Source organism: Tauraco erythrolophus, chromosome Z (genome assembly GCF_009769465.1).
Source record: "Tauraco erythrolophus isolate bTauEry1 chromosome Z, bTauEry1.pri, whole genome shotgun sequence".
Taxonomy (NCBI): Eukaryota; Metazoa; Chordata; class Aves; order Musophagiformes; family Musophagidae; genus Tauraco; species Tauraco erythrolophus.
Window position 1 is genome coordinate 69,435,909 of NC_141496.1, and position 24,004 is coordinate 69,459,912.

The 24,004-nt window shown below is 35.4% G+C and overlaps 1 protein-coding gene across 1 annotated transcript in view; it reads right to left on the reverse strand.

Annotated features, from left to right (window-relative positions):
• Positions 1-259: 259 nt before the first annotated feature.
• The window catches only part of PPIP5K2 (diphosphoinositol pentakisphosphate kinase 2), a 46,076-nt gene continuing 22,331 nt past the window's right edge, over positions 260-24,004 (reverse strand). Inside the window, exons 17-30 of the mRNA XM_086629816.1 lie at positions 22,876-23,017; positions 21,563-21,786; positions 19,878-20,005; positions 19,574-19,688; positions 18,137-18,244; positions 17,934-18,050; positions 17,004-17,177; positions 14,465-14,638; positions 13,159-13,228; positions 10,989-11,108; positions 10,046-10,108; positions 6,118-6,249; positions 4,401-4,529; positions 260-2,051 (exon numbers count right to left, since the gene is read on the reverse strand). Coding sequence (XP_086485942.1) covers positions 1,948-2,051; positions 4,401-4,529; positions 6,118-6,249; positions 10,046-10,108; positions 10,989-11,108; positions 13,159-13,228; positions 14,465-14,638; positions 17,004-17,177; positions 17,934-18,050; positions 18,137-18,244; positions 19,574-19,688; positions 19,878-20,005; positions 21,563-21,786; positions 22,876-23,017 — 1,800 coding nt within the window. The 3' untranslated portion in view covers positions 260-1,947. The remainder of the gene's footprint in view (positions 2,052-4,400; positions 4,530-6,117; positions 6,250-10,045; positions 10,109-10,988; positions 11,109-13,158; positions 13,229-14,464; positions 14,639-17,003; positions 17,178-17,933; positions 18,051-18,136; positions 18,245-19,573; positions 19,689-19,877; positions 20,006-21,562; positions 21,787-22,875; positions 23,018-24,004) is intronic.

A 24,004-nucleotide genomic window follows, 5' to 3' on the forward strand; every position in this document is an offset into this window, starting at 1 on the left:
AAACACGACTTAAAAAAACCTGCAGAATGTGTGACTGTCATTTACCTTTCTGAGGAGAGATTTCAGTATAAAATGATAAGCTCTCATTTCTTATAAGTCATGTCCTTCACCACCAAAAGCAATTTTGGTTTATTTGTATATTAATGGCTTATTTGTAAATTTTTTTCCACTGACTCTACTGAGTCAACTACTCACTGTGCTTCACGTATATTCTTAAAAGAAAGCAAAATGCAGAGAAGTTACCAGTGACCTTGTTTTTATTTAGGAGCACATTAAAAAAAGTTATGCCACAGCTTTGGTTGACTGGAATGATACGCATACTTGAATTTTAACAGTATTTTTTTTTAAATGGTAAACAAGTCTACATTCATTTGTGTGCAAGATCAACACTGTCAATAACACATTTACACTACAGAAAATGAAATGTTTTAAGTATATAGCTGTGAAACCTTTAATATTTTTGGTATTTAACAGCATTTTTAGAATTAGTCTGCTGAAGCCATTTCATGTCTGGTAAACACTGAAAACAGACCCTGTGGCAAAATGAATGTAATTATAGAAGCATTGGCTCTGGAGACAAGTAAGAGCCCTACTTAAAAATATTACTCGGAAGCTACATCTTCTGCAACTTAAATGTGAAAGCAATTATCTAACTTGTAGTTTATTAAGTCAGTTATTAATAATCAGCCACTTGAACTTACAAAAGTGGACAATATTTTCATACATTTGGGATAATTATAATCATTCAATAATTTTTCATGCCACAGATAAAAATCACAAGAACTGCTGAGACTGGATGATTACTCCACATAACCAAATAACTCAAAGTTCCACTGACTTACTAATGCTTCTCGTTGCTCTTACAACATCTTTTATTTATTTATTTATGTATTTATTTTTAATGAGAGCTGTTGCCAACTACCTAGATTGGAAGGAAAGAGGTATGAAAATTCCCAAGTCATGATGAATCCTGAGTGTTTTGCAACAGTAAGCACTGAGTTCTGAGTTCTCTCTCTACTCTGAAGGGATGATAATAAAGCATAGATGGAATATTTACAATTTTTAGGATAAACTTACTAGCAGACCAGCTGTAACCATTTCTCTTTTTATAAAACCTGCTTTTAATATCACCTTTTTGTAGAAACATACAGCAAAGCAAATAAAACTGTCTTTTTAGTAAACAAAAGTTTTTGATAAAAACATATAAAATACAGTTTTATCTGCTGGATGATATACAGGTACCCGTATACAAGCATGTATACTAAACAACAAAAGAGAAGGTGTATTTGCATGTTACAGGTCTGATGTAAACACAGAATAAAGATAAGGAGAGTCAAAAGTGAAAATACATGAACTCACTCCATCATGCCTAATTATTGCAGCATATTTGATATAAAATAATTCAAATGCAGAAAATATCTGCTTATCTTCAAAACCAGGCAAAAGAGATCTCTTTGGAAATGTAGTTAAATTAAAAAAAAAAAGTTTCTAGCCAAGATGTGTGTTACATTTCAGCCCACAAAAGAAATTCACAGGGAGATTATAAACTCCTGAAAATAGAAGTTTATAATGACAACAGACAATGCCTTCATTACAGTGACATCAACAGAGTCACTGTAACACATACCACTGCATCGGTATTTTCTTTTTGTAACGTTTACAGTAAATATTTGAAGACACACTGAAAAGGTTCATGTGCAGCTTTTCCATTAAAGGTGTGCAGTTCATCAAACTGATAAATAAATGTTTCCTGAAATGTTTTAGAAAATGAGAAAAGACATTTGACCTAAATATGTAGCATGCACATGATTTAACCATATATAAACTAAAAACTCTTAAGCGCACCATGAACTGCAGACACAGATGGCTTTTGAAAGCTCAGTAATTTAGTTGAACGCATACTAAGGAATTGTTTAAGAATTTGCTTCCAGTTTTGTCTGATCAACTTCATTTCTTCTCAGAAGGAGTTTCACCACTAAGTTCTACATCTAGCAAGGCCTCTTGAAGAGATAGCTTAAAATTAGATATGCAAACAGAAGATCCAGGGGTAGCTGTACAGGTAAAGAAAAATAAGTATTAGGTTTTACAATTAAGAATACCCATGCTAAAAACCGTCAAAAGAAAAATGCAAGAAACACACACAGAGCTATACTCTATCTAATGAGATCAGAAATGCAATGGGCTTTTGTTCTAGAGGCCCTCAAAACAACACAACTATCCAAAAGCAGATGTAGCTGGCCAACAGTTCAGAATGAATATATTAATGATTGAATGCATCATCATTTAGTCAGAACCTGGTCAGAGAGCTCTATGGTAAATGTTTAGAAAACATCTTAGAAATTATGACATTTAAATAAATAAATTTCCTTTGCTTGTCTTACTTGAAGATAGGTGAAAATATTGTCATACTTAAAACAAAACCCCATGAATTTTTCAGGTCCTAGGAATTCTTTCAAACACTTCACAGGATAAGAGAAAGTAACTAGCACAGTTTTACTGCTAAAACTATTTGTGTAATGCTATTGAGTTCTTGCTCACTCATAAAACAATCCCACTTACATAGACAGGGAATGTTAAGAAATAGCTGCCCTAAGCTTCTATAGGTGCATCAGTGATAAGAGGAGGACTAGGGAAAATGTGGGCCCTCTCCAGAAGAAAACGGGAGACCTGGTTACCCAGGATATGCAGAAGTCTGAGGTACTCATTGACTTTTTTGCCTCAGCCTTCACTGGCAAGTGCTCCAGCTGTATTGCCCAAGTCACAGAAGGCAAAAGCAGGGACTGGGAGAATGAAGAACCGCCCACTGTAGGAGAAGATCAGGTTCGAGACCATCTAAAGAACCTGAAGGTGCACAAATCCATGAGACCCAATGAGATGCATCTGCTGGTCCTGAGGGAACTGGCAGATGAAGTTGCTAAGCCACTATCCATCATATTTCAGAAGTCGTGGCAGTATGGTGAAGTTCCCACCGACTGGAAAACGGGAAAAACAGCCCCCATTTTTAATAAAGGAAAAAAGGAAGACTCAGGGAACTACAGGCCAGTCAGTCTCACCTCTGTGCCTGGCAAGATCATGGAGCAGATCCTCCTGTCAACTATGCTAAAGCACATGGAACAAAAGGAGGTGATTGGTGAAGGCCAACATGGCTTCATTAAAGGCAAATTGGGGCTGACAAATTTGGTGGTCTTCTGCAACTGGGTTACAGCATTGGTAGATAAGAGCAACTGATGTCATCTAACTTGACTTGTGCAAAGCACTTGATACTGTCCCACACAAGACATAGATTTAACGGATGGACGACTTGCTGGATGAGGAATTGACAGGATGGTCGCACACACAGAGTTGAGGTCAATAGCTCAGTGTCCAAGTGGAGACCAGTGATGACTGGCGTTCCTCAGGGGTCAATACTGGAGCTGGTACTGTTTAACATCTTTGTTGGAGACACGGACAGTGGGATAGAGTGCAGCCTCAGCAAGTCTGCTGATGACACCAAGCTGTGTGGTGTAGCTGATAGTGTAGAGGGAAGGGATGCCATCCAGAGAGACCTTGACAGGCTGAAGAGGTGGGCCTGTGAGAACCTCATGAAGTTCAACAAGGCCAAGTGCAAGGTCCTGCACATGGGTTGGGGCAATCACAAGTACAGGCTGGGCGGAAAATGGATTGAGAGCAGCCCTGAGGAGAAGGATTTGGGGGTGTTGGTCGATGAGAAGCTCAACATGAGCCGGCAATGTGCGCTGGCAGCCCAGAAAGCCAACCGTATCCTGGGCTGCATCCAAAGAAATGTGGCCAGCAGGTTGAGGGAAGTGATTCTGCCCCTCTGCTCTGCTCTCATGAGACCCCACCTGGATTACTGCATTCAGCTCTGGGGTTCCCAACAAAAAAAGGCCAGGACCCTGTTGGAGTGGGTCCAGAGGAGGGCCACAAAGATGATCCGAGGGCTGGGGCACCTCTCCTATGAAGACAGCCTGAGAGAGTTGGAGTTGTTCAGCCTGGAGAAGAGAAGGCTCCAGGTAGACCTTGTAACATCTTTCCGTTACTTAAAGGGGGCCTACAGGAAAGCTGGAGAGGGGCTTTTTGCAAGGGCATGTAGTGATAGGACAAGGGGCAATGGCTTTAAACTGAAAGAGGGCAGATTTAGATTAGATATAAGGAAGAATTTTTTTACATTGAGGGTGGTGAGGCGCTGGAACAGGTTGCCTAGAGAAGTTGTGGATGCCCCATCCCTGGAAGTGTTCAAAGCCAGGTTGGATGAAGCTTTGAGCACTCGTTGCAGAGGGGTTGGAACTAGATGATTTTCAGGTCTCTTCCAACCCAAACCATTCTATGATATAAGAAAGAATCTTACTGTTAGAAATAATGTAATGAACTTAGCCATTCTGCCTCTGACAGAAGTTACTTACATAAGGTTGTTTTCTCTATTGCTATCCTTTCAGGCAAAGTTTCAAGTGGTGTTGGTTGAATTTTTGCAGGGGTATATGTATTTAAAGAAATTTTTCTTCCTGACAGTGGAATCATGTAAGTTGGAGAAGCTTAAATGGGGGAAAAAAAAGATACACATCATTAATAATAAAAATACTCTCACCTGAGCAAAACATCCAAAATAGCAGCCACAGAATTGTGTATCTATCCAGCAATATAGATGCCACAGTTTAACAACCTGCAGCTCACCTACTGATTTTTAACTCGTGTCAAAACTTCGAAGCATGAAAGACAAATCTAAAAATCTTTTTACCTTAGAAACCACACGATAACTTCATACTGCTAAGGCAGCTAAGTCAAATTTCAGTAACAGCTGCCTTGCCAAAAGACTGGCAATAGCATTAGTGCTACTTCTCACAGGTTATGAAGATGGCACTGGAATCCGTTTAGTCCAAAACGCCTGTGATTAGATTACATAGATTACTGCATACAATAGATTATTCTTTATAAAACTTCCAAATGTTTTAGTTAAGCAGAAGGAGAACAAAGCATCTATCGCCTCAATTCTATCTGGTCGTTTCCAACCACTCCTTCATAGAAAGGTGACAACCAGACCACCACAGAAGTACGACAGTTTTTTAAAAATATTTTTTCGTTTAGTGTACTCTAAATTCTGAACTGATTTTGAAGAGACGCAAACTTCCTAACCAATGTAACAAAGCATTTTAAATAGCTGAGAACTTTAGAATACCTGTTAGCCTCCCTGAGTTCTTTTTCAGTAACATCAGTTTTCTTAAACTGCTTATCTTCCTTCTCAGATATATGAGACCTACCCTATCAAATTAGGTACTGATTAAAATCTAAATTGTATAAAATTGAAGTAACAGAAAAAAAAGAGAAATCCTGTAACAGAAAAAAAAGGAAAAAGACTAATATCTAGGTAACCTTTGTATCAGGACTAGCAAGTACAAATTTTCTGATCAAAGCATGAGTCTTTAGACATTTCCTCAAGAAGAATTACTTTCAATCACCTGACACATGAATTATAAGCATCCTAATACGTGTTAAATCTGACCTAACTGGAACTGTTTCCAAAGACATAGCAATAAAATCACCATTGGAAGTCATCTTCCCAGAGACATGTACATGGATAGAACTCAGTTCGCATTTCATTTCAAGATCACTTAAACATCAAACATGCAGCACAAACTACTAAAAAACTAAATAACTGCAAAGCACTCCACAGGTGAAACCTCAAGTAATATTGTAAGAAACAGGAAATCGCAGTTTTAAGATGTAAAAGGCTTGTAAAAGGCAATACTACTCTGCTGAGGTTACTGTCCAGTACAGTATAAAGCTGGAAATACTCCATGCGTGATCACTAAAAAGCATTCCTTGTAATTCAGCTAACAGTGTGGACAGTACAGAGAAGTTCTTAATGTGAGGAAATAAACCAGTTACAATTTCATTAAATCCTTAATTTACTATCCCAGTCAAGAGAGACATGACTTCAATGAATTATGATAGTGTCCCTACCAAAAAAGGATACTGCAAAATTTAAAATTATGGTTTATGTATATATTTCATTTTTTAAAAGCAGTAGTCTTAGTTTACTGGTTATCTGTAAAATACCAGAAAGGCTAAGTAGACAATATTTAACAATTTAAAATGAACATAATTACAAATTAAAAGCAGTACATGTCTCCTGTAGATTTTCCCTTGATGGAGCAGCAATAGAGGCAAGAAATTCATCCACCTGCTTCAGAGACAAGGAGTTGTGTAGAGTTTCCAAAGGGCAGATAGAAGGCACCATGGAATACAGTTCAAAACCTGAAAGAAAAATAATTAAAAAGAAGAGATTTCCAAACATAAGACAGGATTTAAGCATAGGTGAGTATTAATGCATGATAAAAAGTACTTATTTCAGCACATGCAGACATAGTACTTTTGATATTATGGACACTAAATACTATAGGATTTGGAACAAGATGTGCCAATTGCCAGGGTGTACTAAACTGAAAGGTAGCATGTAATGTACCATGGGATACAAATCCCGTGTACACATAAAAAGTGGTCTTCAAACATTACAACTGTGCTCTACTCCCAAATAACTTTCCTCTAAGACAGACTTAGTAAATCACTAAAAATATTAGTCAGGAAATGGTAGTATTTCTCCTACTCACGCTATACCTGACACAACAATAAATAAGTAACTCATTTATGCAAATAAAACAGGATAGCTATGTTGTTGGCTGTTAACAGACAAGAGCTAAAAATGCTACAGCTTCCAAGAAATAAATCTGCAGAATTCATGTTCTATCATCTTCAGTATTCTGTGAAAACAAACTGTTGCCTTAAATATCAAAGAAAAACCACTGTTAGGACTTTTGTATCTTGAGGTTACACGTTTTAACTTTGTAAGACAGATTTACACCTACCTTTATGCATTTAAAAACAGTAATTAAAAGACTAGAAGTTTCACATATTAGAACAGGTAAGTATAGCAACCCAAAATCTAAACATTGACTAGACTTTGCTTTTCTACATTAGTATTGATCATACACCAACCATGCATATCCATATTACTAACATACTTAATAAGCATTTAAACATCTTGGCAGAAAAAAAATTGCAGTTCTCTAAAGTGATGCAAGTTTGATAACTCATGAACAGCTCTTAATCCAATTGCATTTCAGAAGAGAAAAATATGTCCATTAGTGTTTTCAACATACAGCTGTAACATTGCAACTTTGTAATTAATTACTGTAAATTTACAGTTGCTACATTTCTTTTGCGATATTAAAATGAAGGAACAATAGTGAATGAAATAATGTTTAGAATTTCAGTTCAAGGTACATTTATTAGAGACAGCATTATGACTGTGAACTGTTCCCTCCCCTAAAATAATAAGCATCAATATTCCTGTGACATCCAGTGTTCCCCATTCACTCCCCATTTAGTGCTTTGCATAGAGAAGTCACCCAATAAAATTTCAACCCTCAAATGTCTGTATTTATATTTGGATCCACCTTGGCCATACTCAAATCTGAGGGTCAGTTGCTTCAATTATACAATCAACTGAAGAGTACTTCTGTCAGCTTCACTTGCATTACAAATAAAACGTTGCGTTTCGTGGAAACTTGGTTTTCATGTACAAAACAAACACCACCACATACTTAATTTCTCTTTTCCTATAAAGGCAGTAGCTAAGTTTCAGTATAAGCACTAAGATGTCTGGCATACATATTAATATCTTAAATAACTATGCATGCATGCAAAGCGCAAACCCTTTCTTTGCATTACAGTAAAATATAAGATTTCTTTCTTTATCCTGACAAAAAAGTCACTATCACTTGAATGAGAATTTATTTTTTAATTTTGCAAAGAATGTAGTGGGACAATGTCAGGGTTTTAATAGCTATTACTGTTATAGAGCAGTGTTACAGAAAACCAGAAAGGAATTTCAAAATACACCCACACCTTTAAAAAAAAAGAAAAGAAAAAAAGTTTTCTTCTTTCAAGAATTTCCCCTCCATAGGTTTTTGTTCACTTTTAACAATTCTGCTATCAGATCACCATATCCCAGCATGTTGTTGTAGTATCTTTGCATCTAAGGGATATGACTTAAAAATACCCTGAAAATCTATCTGCAGTGTTTTATTTGATTTTTTTATGATATTTCATGACGTTATGAGAAATAAATTTGAATTTTAATGATGAAGAGGCCTGACAGTATCCCTTTAAAGAAGCAATTTTCTGTAAACTAACAGCCTTTGGCTGTATTTGTTCTTAAGGCACTGTCCCCATCAAAAGGCAAGACAATGAAAGGGTTAACGCAGCATCTCAAAAAGCCACCCTGGTGTCTTACATTTAAAAACTATAGAGACATACCACTGGAGCCTAGAAATTCCACAGAGGAAATGGACCAGCACCTAAAGAGGTGTGGGTGTTCTGCACAGAGGCCCAGAACATAAGGTAAAGCACTGTCAGAAGATACTTGTTTCACCATGTTCCTTGAACTAAAGATGGGGGGGGGTACTCTGAAATGAGTTAAGAGGGTGTGATAACAACATAAAAATAAGAAAAAAAACAGAGTGAAAGGGACAAGGAGAATCAAAATGATAGTCTGGAGGACAGACAAAACAACATCAATATGTTCTTATGTTAGTAGAGAACCCTTGGAAATATACTTAGGTTTCATAAGAGCTCATACAGCATGCATTAATCTTGTAAAAGATGTGTAGTAAAACTGCTGTATTAAATGAATCAGAACAATCAATGCATTCATTAAAAGCAATTTAGAATGGAGTCACAAAAAAAAAGTGCAAAATGGAATAGAAAGTAATCATATTATTAGACACTTATACTCAAGTGCAGTTCTTACTTTCTGACCTTGTATGTTTTTGAAATATTATTTGAGTTTAAAGATAAAAAATGGACTCCTAACTTTCCTATTTGAAATAGGACACTAGAATTGGCCTTTTAGATCAAACACAGTCATAATGGTATTAATTGAGCCTTACTATAGCAGTTTCCCTTCAAGAAGCACTTCAGTGCAGGAAGTCACTGTGGATTCCAAATGAATATAATAAGGACTACTTTGCTTCTCAGCAAGGCCAAACAAAAACTCTTTTTTTTTTTTAATCTTGTTTCTGAGCAAATACATTTTGAATCTAACACGAAAATGCTGATGATTTCCACTGCAGTCAGTAACATCAACATCACTGTACTCAGTCAGCAGTCATGCACATTTTAAAAACGCAATTAAGAAATCTGGAAAAGCTACATTAAGATCCAGTAGATGCTGAAGACAGTCTGGTTTTCATGGACAGTATACATTTTGGACCTATTTAATCATGTAGAAAGGTAGGCATGAAATATTTTGCTGAGGAAGAGAAAGACTGTGTGTTAAACCAGACTTTTTTTGTCACTATGATAAACTGAAGATAATCTAACTCTCACTCTTGAAGCTCAAGAGGTCAATGTAAGCAACAGGCAGTTCTCTTGTGATTTTTAGTGCAATATTTAAGTAATTTGCACATCTGATGAGCAGAGAAGTATGATAAGGTAAAATAAATTTTTGTCTGATGATAAATGTAGCAATTTAGACGGAATGGAACCAAAGCTTCTGCTTTAGTTTTTTAATTTAGCATCACTTCAAGAAGATAGTCATAAACTTCGGTTGTCAATTCAGCGATTTATTTTAGAATAAGGAGGCTCAGGGAAACAGCTCATTAGGAGAAAGATGAAGAAGCAGCAGCTATCAAGAAGTATATTCTCAATAAAGATCAGATTTAATTCCATTTTTATCTTGTATCATACAGTCTGATCACACAAGAAATCGGGGAGAATAATTTATTACAGAGATCGCGATTAACAGTAGCACTTCTATTTTTTGAAGAATTTTCCTAAGGAATGAATTTCGATGTTGTATTTATATTAATGAGTGTCAAGAAGGGATTTAGGGTATCTAATGATTACAAATATATTTGGAATTGTGCTTGAAGTTAGGAACGACAGACGGCTGGATGATACTGTACACCCCATATTTGAAACAAAAATAAAAGGGATGAAGCAAGGAACCTTTTGTTTTCGTTTTTGTTTTTAAAATAAAAGCAAAACGTACCATTGGTTGGGTGTCGAGCAAATGAGATAGAAAACCTTTTAACAGCAGAACCGCGTGTGGTGTCTGAGAAAGAGAAAAACAGGTACCTGAAATTTGTAACAGCTACCAAAAGAGGGACATTTTAAAAAAGGAAAAGAAGAAGAAAAAAAGAAAAGATGAGAAGGTATTAGAACTGAGTGGCATGCAGAAGGGACCAAGGAAAAGGGCTAAAATCTAAATAGAAGTTAAAAAGAAGAAAATTTGGATTGTTGGTAACTACAAGATGTGTAATGAAGTGTATGAAAACAAGCAGAATGAGCTGGTGATTCTCGCATACAAGGTTATATCAGGTTAGAGTTGAACACTTAGTAGTGAATTGGGGGAAAAAACAGCATGAATACTGTTTCACCTCAGAGTTATAAAGGTGTGCTTTGGCATCTTTACATTCTGAAATCTAGTGAGACAGTCTCTTCTCTACCCCAGATTATCCAAAACTGAAAATCTCCTGCTCCTTTGTAATCCACACCCCACTGAAAAAAGGTCAGGAATCCTAAAATTTTCACCATCAGTATTTAAGTTATTAGTTTATAATTTCTTTCATTCCTTGTATATTCTCCAAGTAATTAATTTCAAGATTAATAAGTAATGACAAAACCTGAAGTTTAAAATGAGAAAAGAATTTCAAACCCAAAATTTTGGTTTACTTAAAAAATGTATTTGCTGAAATCTCTTGGCACATATTACAAGTCTGTTAGCTAGTGTTCAAGACAGAAACAAGAATTAACAATGCTGTTGAGTTAAACATAAGCAAGCTATGGGCAATAAAGAAGCAATAGAAACTCATACAATTAATACTAGGCAAAGGATTCTAGGATTCCATTAAAATCAGTAACCCAGGATTTATCTTTAGAAGTTTAACGTGGCACATGGGTTTGTGCGTGCATGTGCGAGAGTGTGCACATACCATCTATGAAGCCAGAAGAAGTCAGCTTTTTACGATGAGTACGAGCATAATCCTGTAGGTTAGGTGCACTTGAAGAACCCCCGAGCACTGAGGTGCTAAACAGGCCCGCACAGTGAGACCCTGATGGGAGTTAGAGAAAATACATACAACAACCAGGTGTTCGTCCATTCACATTGGGGATGCATGCAACATGCAAGCATATGGCTCTTACCACACAAAAGGCAGCTTTTGGCAGTGCCTTGGACAGGTTCACAATATGCTTGTAATGTCAGACTGGTACTTGTAGGCTGAAACTATCATAGTTTATTGTGCTTCTACTCATGACACAGCACCCTCTGCTACATGTGCAAAGAAAGGACTGGCTTTAACAAAGTGAGTTCTTGTCCTGTTTTCACTTTTGGTAAAGAAAAGTTACCAGTTAGCATCAACGTAAACATAACCAAAACAACAAAACCAAACCAAGATGATGATGATGTGAAAGTTATGTGTTTTAAAACCTGCAGTTCTGAAACAAATATAAACCCGAAAAGTACTGCTCATTGCTTTCATCCAAATCAACCTTTGAGATGACAGGCTGCAATGAAGTACTCATGCGTTTCCACAGACTTAAGATGGAAGTATTTTCCTTCTAACCCCAACAAAACATTAATCAAATTGGAAATACTCTATTTGTATTTCAGCTACCATCATTGACAATGTTACAAACTGAAAATACCTAAAAAAAGTTCCATCAACCTTAGCTTCACTTCCTTTCCTAAGAAGACTTTTGTACATCTCCATGCAAGTGAGAGTACTTTTGTTACAACTCATGCATTCCTGCCACGAGGATGGAAGTTTTAACAAATCACAGAAAACCACAGACAGGAACATAAAAATAACTTTTATAAACATCAACCATAAATGAAATTTATGTACAACAGTCAACAAAATGGAAAAAAAAGTTGCAAGTTTTTTCCTTTACTACTAGTTGAAAGTAGATGTGGTTTTTCACTCAGAACTTATGTTTTGCATTTTAGATAAGTAGCAGTAGATTTTTTTTGAAAACCAACTACCTATCCAGTGATACTTCCTTTCATTACTTCTAACGATCCAGTGAGGGGAAACATTACTAGCACATGTGACCAATCACAGCCAAAATAAATTGGTGCCTGGTCTGTGGGAAAAGCCTTTCACACCAAATGTAATACCTTAATCTAAGCACAGAAATACATCAACTTCCACAAGCCATATTGTGTCACACATTGGCAAAAGAAAAGTTGTTTAACTTTAGCAAGCACATAATAAAAAACATGACTTCGATAAACAAGAGCACCTGATGTATGCATTTTACTAAGGGAAAAATATAACAGGGAGAAAAGTATCACAGAAAGATTAGACATATGAAAAATACAGATCTTTACAAAGAAAGAAAAAGGTACTTCTAAGTTTATGCATATAGCTTATGCATTTTCTACACTTCATTTTTCCCACAAAAAGACACACAGAAAAAAATGCAATATTGATTAACAGTAGTGCAAGATTTCATACTTTTGCTTATCAGTCATATGTATGCCTGTTTCAAAGAAGCAACAGAAAAGCAATACTTGAATTAAAAGAATTTGAAACAACTCATTGAACTATAGCATGATTCATTCTAATGCTGAAAGAAAGAAATAGATTTTAGGAGAGACAATGTGTGTAAAACCCCCGATATTATCAAGAAACTTAAGGTTTGTTCCCCATCCCCCTCCCCTCAGTAAAACACCTTCAATGCCATCAACTGCCCACAGTAGGAAACGTTAATTTTCAAGAAACGTGTTTTAACAGCTTCCAGTGCAGGCCGTTTCAATCCAAAAGATTCTTGCAAAACCCCAAAATTCAGTCATGAACTACATTATCTTAAAAATCTACTTTGTGTTAAAAATAATCCTGTGTACCTGTTGCAAGCAGTACAGAGTCAGTAGTGTGAACAGTCTTGAATAATTTGCTCTTTTCAGTTATAATTTATTTAAAAACTTTTGCTGCAGAAAAATTGTCCAGTCATAGGCAGACACTCAGCATATATTACTGATAAAAAGTACTACTAGGTCCCATTAACATAAAAACCATTCAAACAAGGTACGACTGTGCTGAACAATGGGCAGATGAAAAGCTGCTAACATCAAACAAAATTTCAATCATTGGCACGTACCTAGACCACTCTGCTTTTGTTCCAGAATAGTTCTCGGTGTTCTTACGTTACTGTTGCTTTCTGATAGGACCTGGATATAAAAAACAGAAAAATAAGGGAAAGTAGAACAGCAGCATGAAACGTCCATTTAACTTGATACAGCAGCCTGTTTCAGACAGACAAGTGTTAATAAGCTGTATGATAAGTGTTAGTAAAAATATGTAAAGGAAACATGAAAGATCATGCAATATCCCCTTCTGAAGGGAGTCCATTTCACATATGAGTTCCTTGCAATGAAGTGGTGCAAAGCAAGCATTCAGAATGAAAAATACCACAGACCAAGACAGATATGAGAACAGACATTTTATTTCATTTTACCAAATGCACTCTCCTAAACTGCGCCTGTATTGAAGAAAGGAGGGGAGGGAAGGAAAGACAGACAAACTATTGAGGACACCATACAATCACTGATCCATGCACGGGCTCAATCACTGTAATCTTCAGATGCTCACAGCCTTTACTGACACAAACTTTTCCTATGTAAATAGTTTTAGAACTTTCCACAATAAAAAGAAATCATGAAAATTTTCAAAGAAAAAGGATATGGTTAACAGAACACCATCCATTGTTATACATGTAAACAATATCTTGACATACTAAACAATCTTTAGATCTTTACTGGTACTTCAAAAAAACTTATTGTTTCTGTTTTTCCTGCCTCTCCCCCCTCCCCCTTCCCCCAAATATTTAGAGAAGTCTTCAAAATATTGTACAAGTCAATGGATGATGTACTGTGTTGGGAGTTTCAGATACCTCCGGATACAGAAGGCGAGAATTATTAGTGCTAGAGTTTGTTCCCTGCAATAGTTAATACCAGGCCACTGAAAATATGATATATGCAAAACAAGTTTTGAATAGCAATATGAAGTACCAAATTAATTATTTTAAATGGTATTGGTTGCAATTATTAAAAAAAGTTTTCCAATTTACCTACCACCAAATTAAGCGATGTTGTTTTTAAAGTCTTAAAGGACAACTAAACCAATGCAGAAATCCGTTTCATTAGGCAGTAGACTAAGTCTTTTTTACTGTGGTAAATTGCAATTCCTATAAAGAAACCAAATTTTTTAGGAAAATGTGTAACACATTCAGTAGAAAAACATGCACTTGCTATTTTTCCCCCAAACATTCTCGGGAAGCAATTCTAAGAAGCAGAAGTATTTATTTGCTTCAAACGTAATCCATAACAAGGGATTAGATGTCCTTAAAGACAGTCGGTTGTTGCTTGGAATGCATAATAATGTTTAATGAAGTAAAGTTTAAAAACCTGTTGCCATGAGCCAAAAATACTGGATGTGAAAGCCAATGATTTAGGGGAGACAGGGGAAGAAGTGATTTGTTCCCCTGATCTGCGTCTTCGACGCCCAGTACCCACACCACTGGTGTAATGCAGCCAGGTACCAATACACTCTGGGCTAGACACACTCAGGGGGCTCTCTTCCTGGAAGTGAGAAAGGGGGCAAAAAACAGCAAAGCATGCAAAGTTAGATTCAACAGAGCCAAATGAACAGAAAAGAAAAAAACTCAATCTGCTTGCACCCTTTTATATACTTCTTTGAAAACTATTAAACAGCGAATCGGGAAGAGTAATATTACAATATCAGGAAGTTATCAGTTCCACTTACATATTTTAATCCAATTATATCTTTTAATACAATATTTAAAATAAATTTCTGGTAGACTAATTATTAGGTATGAGAGAAAAGTAATTGATTCACAATTTTAAGAATTTCCCACATGTTGGAAACAGAACATCTGTTATCCTTGACATACTGTTTAATAGTTTTCCCCCTCTAAGTATAATAAACTTTCCTATTTATTACTTAATAGTTTTCATTTCTAGCCTATATCCCTATCTAAAAGATTCTCATCTTTAGAATTGCCTTTCAGACTTCACAGCTGACTCACTGGTCATAGCACCAACCTGACTGGCAACAGTTTTCCAGCCTTAAAAAAGCCCTAAAATTTATCTGATGCTGGACATCTATTAAGACTTAAGGGAGGACAGTGTCAGGCTGAGTCCTCCAAGCCCTATGTCATTATATATCATTAGCCATCTATATTTTTAGCAATACAGAACTTAATTTCCAATGCTGATGAGCCTTACTGTCTTATTTTACTGTTAGAACTCTTTTATTTTTATTTTTATTTTTATTTTTATTTTTATTTTTATTTCCATGACTCAATCACAGTTGCAATCCTTCTGTAAATATTGCTGACTATAGCCCAGATTAAAACTTCCATATAATCTCACACCTGACAGTGTCCTTTCAACTTAATGGACATAGGTGAAGAGAGAACTCCTTTATAGTGGAGAGGGAGAAAAAAAAAAGGTTCAAGGCAGTTGCAGTTTAAGTTGCAATGACTTTCTTTAAACACTTGAAAATACCACTTGGTTTAAATATTTTGAATACTGGTTTTGCAGATTTCAGTAGGCAGATGAAACTTCCAATTTTACTTCTTCAAAAAAGTTTCATAGTGTGTGTTTTCTTTAAATTGGCTATTTTCTTCCAGCAAATAAACAAGCACTGAATACTGAAACACATTCCGTCTGAACATATATTATCCGCATGGTCAAAATCTAGGAATTTGTGTTATTGATACCTTTTGAAAGTAACTTCTACATAATTTATTAAAATGAAAATGGTTAAAAGTTTGAAGTAATAGCCTACTGAGTTGTGTGTATGTGAACTCAGAAATAGGAGGGGAGTTTGCATGATCATAGTGAAAACAGCTTTTAAAAATTCAAAATACTGATGTTGTGAGCATTTATGATAAAACTTGGAAACAGAAAATGTAAGACATTCACATTTATTATCTCTGTTAATTTATGGAAGTCATGTGAAGTTATACAGATATCCTTATAGAAGGGAACCATGCATCATCTTCTCTCCACACTACCAATAACCAAGTTACTTGCAAATCTAACACTTTCATTGCAATCAAACAGCCCATTCCCAACACAAACATGGAAAGAAAAGCTTTTGGTGTGGATCTTCATTTCTGATGGTTTTAAGCAACTGAAGATGAGGCAATAAGAAGCTGTTAGTCTGCTTCTAGCATTAATGTCACAGAAGTGCTACTATGCACCATCTGAAGCTTTGCTGCTCAAGTGTACAAATGGTATCAGCGATACTGCTGTGCATTCGCCCACCTCTGTGACATTAAAGCTGTATCCATGAAGCACAGCTAGATGTCATGGCCTTCAAGACAGGAGACTAGACTGTTCAAGACGTTATTTAAGGAATTCATAAAACACAAACCCCACCCACTAAAAAAAAACAACTTTCAGTTTATTCTCTTACCTTCAAATGCTTGACAAGAGGAGTCACCTTCACCCCACATGAAAGCAAATACAGCAGAAGACATGTCTCTCACCTCCCGTACCTCCCCTACCACCCCCAATCCCTCCGTTCCCTCTCAGCATGATCACCCTGAAGGTTTGCTTAATTCCCAGTAGCAGCTGTCTTGTAAGGATGAATACAAAAGCAATGTATGTTAGTTTCAAGATGTAGGTTTAGACTGCAAAAGTCGCCATTTTCAAATATTAGCTTTTCTAAAATGGCTTAAAAAGAAAAAGGAACTAAGTCTTATCACAAAATAATAATTAATTAAAAAAAAAAAAATCCTTGAGACAAATTACTGTCATGGAGGATTCCCTACAGAATAAGAGCATATTTTTTTGAGACATAACATCCTACTGGTTCTGCGTAATCAGAAGCAGAATTACATTTGTATTTGTTTTGTTAAAAAATAAGCAAAAGTTAATTTCTGTGAAAGACATTATCTGGAACATAAACACTTACTTCAACAGAACCAATCTTCCTGGATCTTGGAAGGGGTGACTTTCTGTGTATGTGAATTGGGTCTGATACCATTGGCTTGAACATCACTACTGACCGATCTGTTTCATCTCTTTTAGAAGCATGTGCCTCCTCATCACTATCATTTCTATGAGAGGTTTTCTTCGAGCCTTCATTCTACAAACAATACATAATTCATTTTCAATTTAGCTGCACACCTTGCAACATGTAGACAGAAGTGGCTGTTAAATAAACCTTCTGTGTAAACATAAAGAAAGCCAATTTTAAAAATTCAACATGTAAATCACATATCACTCTAATTACTCTAGATTACTCTAGATTCTAATAATCTATGTATGTTTGCTCCTAACCAGCCACTGCATATGACAGTGTGGTCCTAATAAACCACATTGCTCAGCCAAACATATCTTACTCCCAATTTTTTGTTGAAATAGTAATACAATCCTGGCCCAAGTCAATAGAAGAATTCCAGCCAAGCTTTGCTTTCATTAATTTCTCAAAAAGCATGTGGTAACTCCACAGACCTTAGAAAATAGAAAATACCTTAGAAAATATCAATCCTTCCTCAACAATCTGTATTCATAAACATGCCAAACTATCTTACTTTCTTAAATATTTCTTTCAGTTGCCAAAATATCATTGATGTGACACTGATGTTGATACCACTTTTCTTACAATGAGTATTTTGTCTTTCTAGCAAAAATTCTGGCAAAGCTGTAGAAAGTCCAAATTATCTGTGTCCGTTCAAAATGGAGTAATATATTACGTTTGTCTATATTTTACTAGATATTTTTCTACCAAAGTAAAAATCAGATTTGTATTTTTTATCTTAACAATTTCCCAGTGTTTGTTTTAGCTATGTCTACATCCAGAAAAATTAACTTTTACTTTAAAGAAAGAAATAATTATTACCTCTCTGGAGGCAGGTCTGTATCCATATCCAGCTGGTAAATTTTTATCTTCCTCACAGCCTTTGGCTCCTGGACTAAAGTGCAGCTCTACATGAAAACGTTCCTCTGAAGAAAGTTCCTGAAGAAAAATGATTGAATAGGTTTACACTTTAATACATAGCTTAGCACTACTCGTTTCTGAAGGTATTTATCTATTTTAAATACCTTGTTAGGGTCCTCATAAAGCATGATAACAATCTGTGTCATGTAATTGAGTTCATTGACAACATTTAAATAATCCATAGCTCGTTTCCATTGTTCATCTTTTGATTCCTATGAAGGAGAGAAAAAAAAAATCAACAAATCTAGCTATTTTCTTTAAAACGACTGATGATTTCCATTTTTCCCCCATTTACATGGATTTTACATTCACAGCAAAGGTACGAAGCTTTTCGCAGCTAAGGGAAAAATAGATACAACCAGAAAAAAAAAAGTGACTTAAAATTGCTCATTGCATGAAAAGCGGAGATGAGAACTTTTCATATTTTATTTCAGTGTTATCTTTCATGTTCTTTTGCCAATGATGATATACGTCTTGTAGACAGAGGCACTGTTTTAAACATTCCTGATGGGAATTGTTGATGTTGCAATAAACTCATTTCAGCTAGTATATTTTGGAAAATATTTCCAGATAACGCTCTACCAGTCAAACAGGCAGAGTAAATGAAGGCTTCTAGTATATACAGTAAATCATCATATATACATAACCATCATATCCTAAACTATTTAAAATCAATATTCACCTTTTTTCATGCTCTAGAAAAAAAATAAATTAGTAATCCACCTTAAAGGAAACTTACAAGTTTATCAGCCTAAAACTAGGAATATATCTGCTGTAGCATATGCCACAGATGTCTACGACTAAAAATGCTTTTGCCATCAGTGAGTTTAGTCATCCATTACCAGAAGCAACTATGTCAATACAACCATTTCAAAAGTTACTATATTAATCAAGCTCTATCTTAGAAGCAGCTGTGTAAACTTTGTGGTGCTGCATTTATGCTCTTCAAGAGCTCAGTTAGGTCACTTCTGAATCTGGAGACCTTCTCTTTTTCAGTCCTTGGTTTCAAAACCAATCAGATGGAGAATAATGCACCACCTTCAAAGTAACGTACGACAGTAAAGGAAAGTAAGACAATCCACTGAACAGGAGAAACTTTGCACTACATGAGTGTTCTTGAAGTCAGGTAGGGAGGTCTTGACAACATGCCAATGGTCAAAAATTATAAGCCAGTCCAAAAGTGGATTCAAGAGTACCCTGAATGATAGCTTGAAGGAAGAAGAGTTGGAAGAAATTTTAAGTGACAACATAAGAGAAAAAAATTGATTATCTGACCTTTTCAAATCTCTTTGAGACCATAACATATACAGCTGAACACATTAATGGAACTCAGCATTACTTTAAAGGGCATGCTGATTTCCATCAATGTGTACACCAGGAATTTGAAATATGTCCCTGCATTTATAACAGCAAATGAAATGTCTGAAGAAGTTTGATAAATTAAGAAATTAAGCTTTCGATTGACACAATTTTAGTAAGATTGAGTCCTTATGGTTCCTCTCAAAATATTATAGCTTTAACAGAAAAAGAGTTCAACTCACATCACATAAGGCACCATAACGAAGGGTGGATAACAGGGAGTGGACATGACTCTCACTGGTGAAGTACAGCCGCGTACGAACATGGCGTTCAGGGGACATAACACCCCGGGAGTAACTTGAAAGAAAAAAAAGTCTTACTAATGAGATAATGTCTCCATTTTAGAAATAGCTGTCAACAGCTAAATAAATCAGACTTTTTAAGTTACTGTGAGTTAGTAAGACATTTCAAATATGAAAGCTATGGAATATCTTCATTAAGTCTTACAGAAACTAATGCAACCATGTAAAAAAGTAGACGACTTACAGAGGGTGAAGCTTATTTACAGTATCATCATCTTGAGTTCTCTGAAGGTCAGAACGGATTTTTCTAACTAGGGGAGTGCAGTAACCTTTGGCAATCTCTAGTTTCTCAGCCTTGGAAATACCATATTCCTGTGTAAGAAGAAACTGACTTTTAATATTCAGTTAAAGATTAAAATGCCTTTTAATTCATAGCTTTATATTAAAGCCAATTAGTCATCTATTAGCTTGCTCTGGCTGCAAACTCTTCTGTTTAACATTTTATTACATTTGATTACTGATGTCCCTAAGTAACACAAGGGGTTTGCCTTTTTGCTCTTTGATTTGACACAGAGAAACTGTTTTTCATTCACAAGTTAAACCACAAAAGTGGATTCACTTTCTGGTATGATGAAGCTTTTTCTTAAACAAAATATCTAGGAAATTATTCCTCCCTGCTGGATTTAGAGATCTATGAGGCATTTCATCTCATCTGATTTCAATTACCTTATTTATTTTTTTTTTTTACACAGTCAATAAAGTGACATAGGCATATTACCTATTTAATATGTCTATCTTAGTTTGGGGTAAATCACCTCACAGAAGATTTCCTATTCGCCTCAAATAATACTGAAAATAGTAGTTAAATACAACTGGAAAATATTACACCTGTTATTGTATCTACAATATTTAAAAATCTCCTCTTCCAGAAGCTTCATGCTTTGTGCTGCACATGGTATGAAAGTGCTCTCATCATTATGACAGATCTTCTGGTTATCCTAGAAAGCAACAAAGCACTTTTCTTTTGCATTATACAGGCTTATCAAGTTTTCTTTGTTTTTCTTCCTTCAGTACGTGTCCTCATTTTGATCTACTCTTCCCTAAAACTCTATTCAAAATTTAAGCTTAACAGGCCCACATAATGCAACATATACTTAGTATCATTGCTCTTTTTTCCTCCTTGCTGTCAGAGAATTTGAGATAGGGGGAGAGGAAGAAGTTACCTCACTTGCTACATAGAATTCTTCTAACACCTCTTGTATAACAGTGCTCTGTAACTCAAGGACACTTGAGGAAAGCTTTAGTCTCTTCTGTCCTGTTATCACAAAACAATGTCCTGCACCCTACAATGTTTTATTAGAGCTAACCTGAGTCTAACAGCCTGTAGTATACGGAAATTTAACTTGTCTGCTTCTAGCCTAAAATTCTGTGAAATTTAATGTGTACATTTTGTCGGAGAGCGTTACCATTTTGAAATAGCAGAAAGATCTTTTTAAATTTAAATTGCTTAAAACAAGTGAAATTAGATAAATTAGGATTAACAGTGTCATTTGCAAAGAGCCTGAAAAAGCAGGAAGAATTAAATAAAATGCAACTTCAGAATACACAGTTGTTCACAGAGGCTTGACTTAAAACTATGAAGAATGGCTGAGATGAACTTTATTTTAATACACTGCAGTTAAGGAAGCAGACAAGTGCACAGCTTAAATTGCTAGAAAAATTCACTTTGTACACATCTTAATGCATTATGAATCAAATTTTTCTTACAACAAATAACCAGCTTGCTACCAGAAAATAAAGGTAACGTTAAAGTTTTCTATTACTGCAAAACACAGGAACCTTCAATAGAAAAGTCAGTAGATGTTTTCACAAAATTTGAAAAAGCATTTAGTCTAAAATTTATTCTATTTAATAACTGAAAATGCTTACCTGAGGTATCACAATGTCAGCTAAAGCCTTTGAAAGCCTGTATAATTCCATTGTGTTTTCTAATTTTAAGGAGCCATTGTGCTGCACATCGTATTTTATACAGTCGTAAATATCAGGAATTTTACTAATATCATATCTTCCATTCTTTGTTTTAAAGTCTTTTTCCAGCTTGGACCACCTGCGCAGCATCAGTTCTAGTGTTTCACTGTGGTACAGCTGAATATCTGGATATAAGTATATCTCATATAAGCAATCAAGACCATCCAAGTATCAAAAGGGAAATTTTAATTACATGGTAGTAACAGTTGAATATAGAGGGATAAAAGGGATCAAATAAGTTAACTGCATTACTTCTAAGAAGAGGGAACAGATGTGCATATGGTTAACTTTACTGCTGAAAGCATCAGAGCTACATAGCTACATCAAGAAAGTGGAAAGCTTTGCTGAAGAAATGCACCACTGGCCCTTTAAACAAAGCTACAGCACCAAGAATAAAGTGTCCTACAGCACAGATCATATATAAAAGAAGGCAACAAAAAAAGTTGAAAGAAAATTCTCAGAGGGAGGAAGAGGAACAGGACAACATCTCTGTTTTAGAACAGACCACACATCCCATTTATCTCTCTCTTGCATGTGTCAACAGCCAAGAGCCAAGAGACTAGTAGAAAGGATGGATTATCCCCATTCCAGGACAGGATATTAGACCAAATAGACAAAAACCACTGATAGTATGTACAGGTGACACTTGCACTGCTCAACCTCAGAACAGAAGCTGTTTGCATACCATACACTGCAGCGAACACTGACAGAAAATATTCCAGTATTCAGCCAGTACTCAAAATGCACTGTGGTCACTTCTAGCTTTAGCTTTCCTGCATCATTAGTTCACCACCATTAATATTCAGCATCATTCTATGCAATACTACTACGCACCATACAACAAGCAACAGATCTTCAGCAAAGATACTTAAATATAAAAATGTACCTATGTAACTTAGTTTTAGTACCATCTGCTTTTCATATTACTTTTGTGGACTCCTGAGTTTCAAATAATTAAGATAAGAATTTCTGTAAATGTTTGAGGACTAGCCTAAACTTCAGAACACCACAAAAATCCCTACTTGCAATATGACCAGCTGTTCCCCTGCTTTTTACTCTAAGATAATGCATATTGAATCAGACTGTAAAAATCTCTAACCCATTGTTGATTTAAGTTCTGCTAAAAGCGAGTTTAATGAAGAAAAGTTATGTTACAATTCTCTCTCAGATGTAAACAAAAGAAACTAAATACAACTACAAAAATGTTTAAGTACCTGCAGACTTTGGATCTTCCATTCTCTGCCTGATCTGAGAAGTCAAGCTCTGGATCAAGGAATAGACCTTGTCACATGTGTTTACAGGATTTTTAATAACCTGCATTGATTTTATCAATGAGATGCTTCCAGATGGAGTAAGCTGCAATTTGAGATAAACACAAAATTATCTAAACAAACTGATTAAATCCAAAAGAACTGGGGAGATAAGCTGGAGTGTATGAAAAATGCCAAGTATTGGAGAAAAAGCATTCAAGCAGGTTGCTATTGATTTTTGAAACCATTTCTCAATTATCTACTCCCTTTGAGGTATTAAGAAAAGAAAATATAACAAAAGGTAGTAAGGTTTACTAGAAATTCAAAGATGACAAGAAATTAATCGGGCAATTAATCCTATAAATAAACATGAACAGTTTCAGGAGTTCCTAAAACTTTTTTATTTTTTCAAGACAGGAAAATCGGAAAGACATTTAAAACTTTGTACACATTTAGCAGCTTTCCATAACTTTCTTTCATGTAACCATTGTATTCAAAAGCTTACAAAAAATTCTGTAAGAAATTTTATTGTTAGGCTACAAGCCCTTAGAATATTTTTTGTTCTATAAAATATCTTCCTTAGAATACCTGGAAGGAAGAGTCAGATTTGCAATAGCACCTGATATTTGAAAAAAGTTTCTCTCTTCCTGTTTCAAGTTTTTGTTTCTATAGGACTGCAGCACACAAACACAAAGAAACCCTTTAAATGCACATATATCAAGAACATACAAGATGTCCTTCAGAGCTGACTTAGAGAAATCGTAGAAGCTACAAATTATCACCATCAAGTGTCACTAAAACAATACAGTCAATATCCATGTAAGTGAGGCCCATTTTTAAAGAAAAGCGTGCATATTCCAAAGTAAGCAAACAATTATATTAAACGATAATTTATATACATAATACACATACATATGTGCACTTCCTCTGGTTTTCTCAAATGCATAGGATAATTAGGATATGGAAAACTTCTGCCCTCTACCTAATAGTAAGTAGTTCCTATCTCCCTATTATTACTAAGTAAATCAATAGGAAAGGTGCTCTGGCACAGAAGAAACACCCATATGGTTTTTCCAAATTGAAGGTAAGTTAA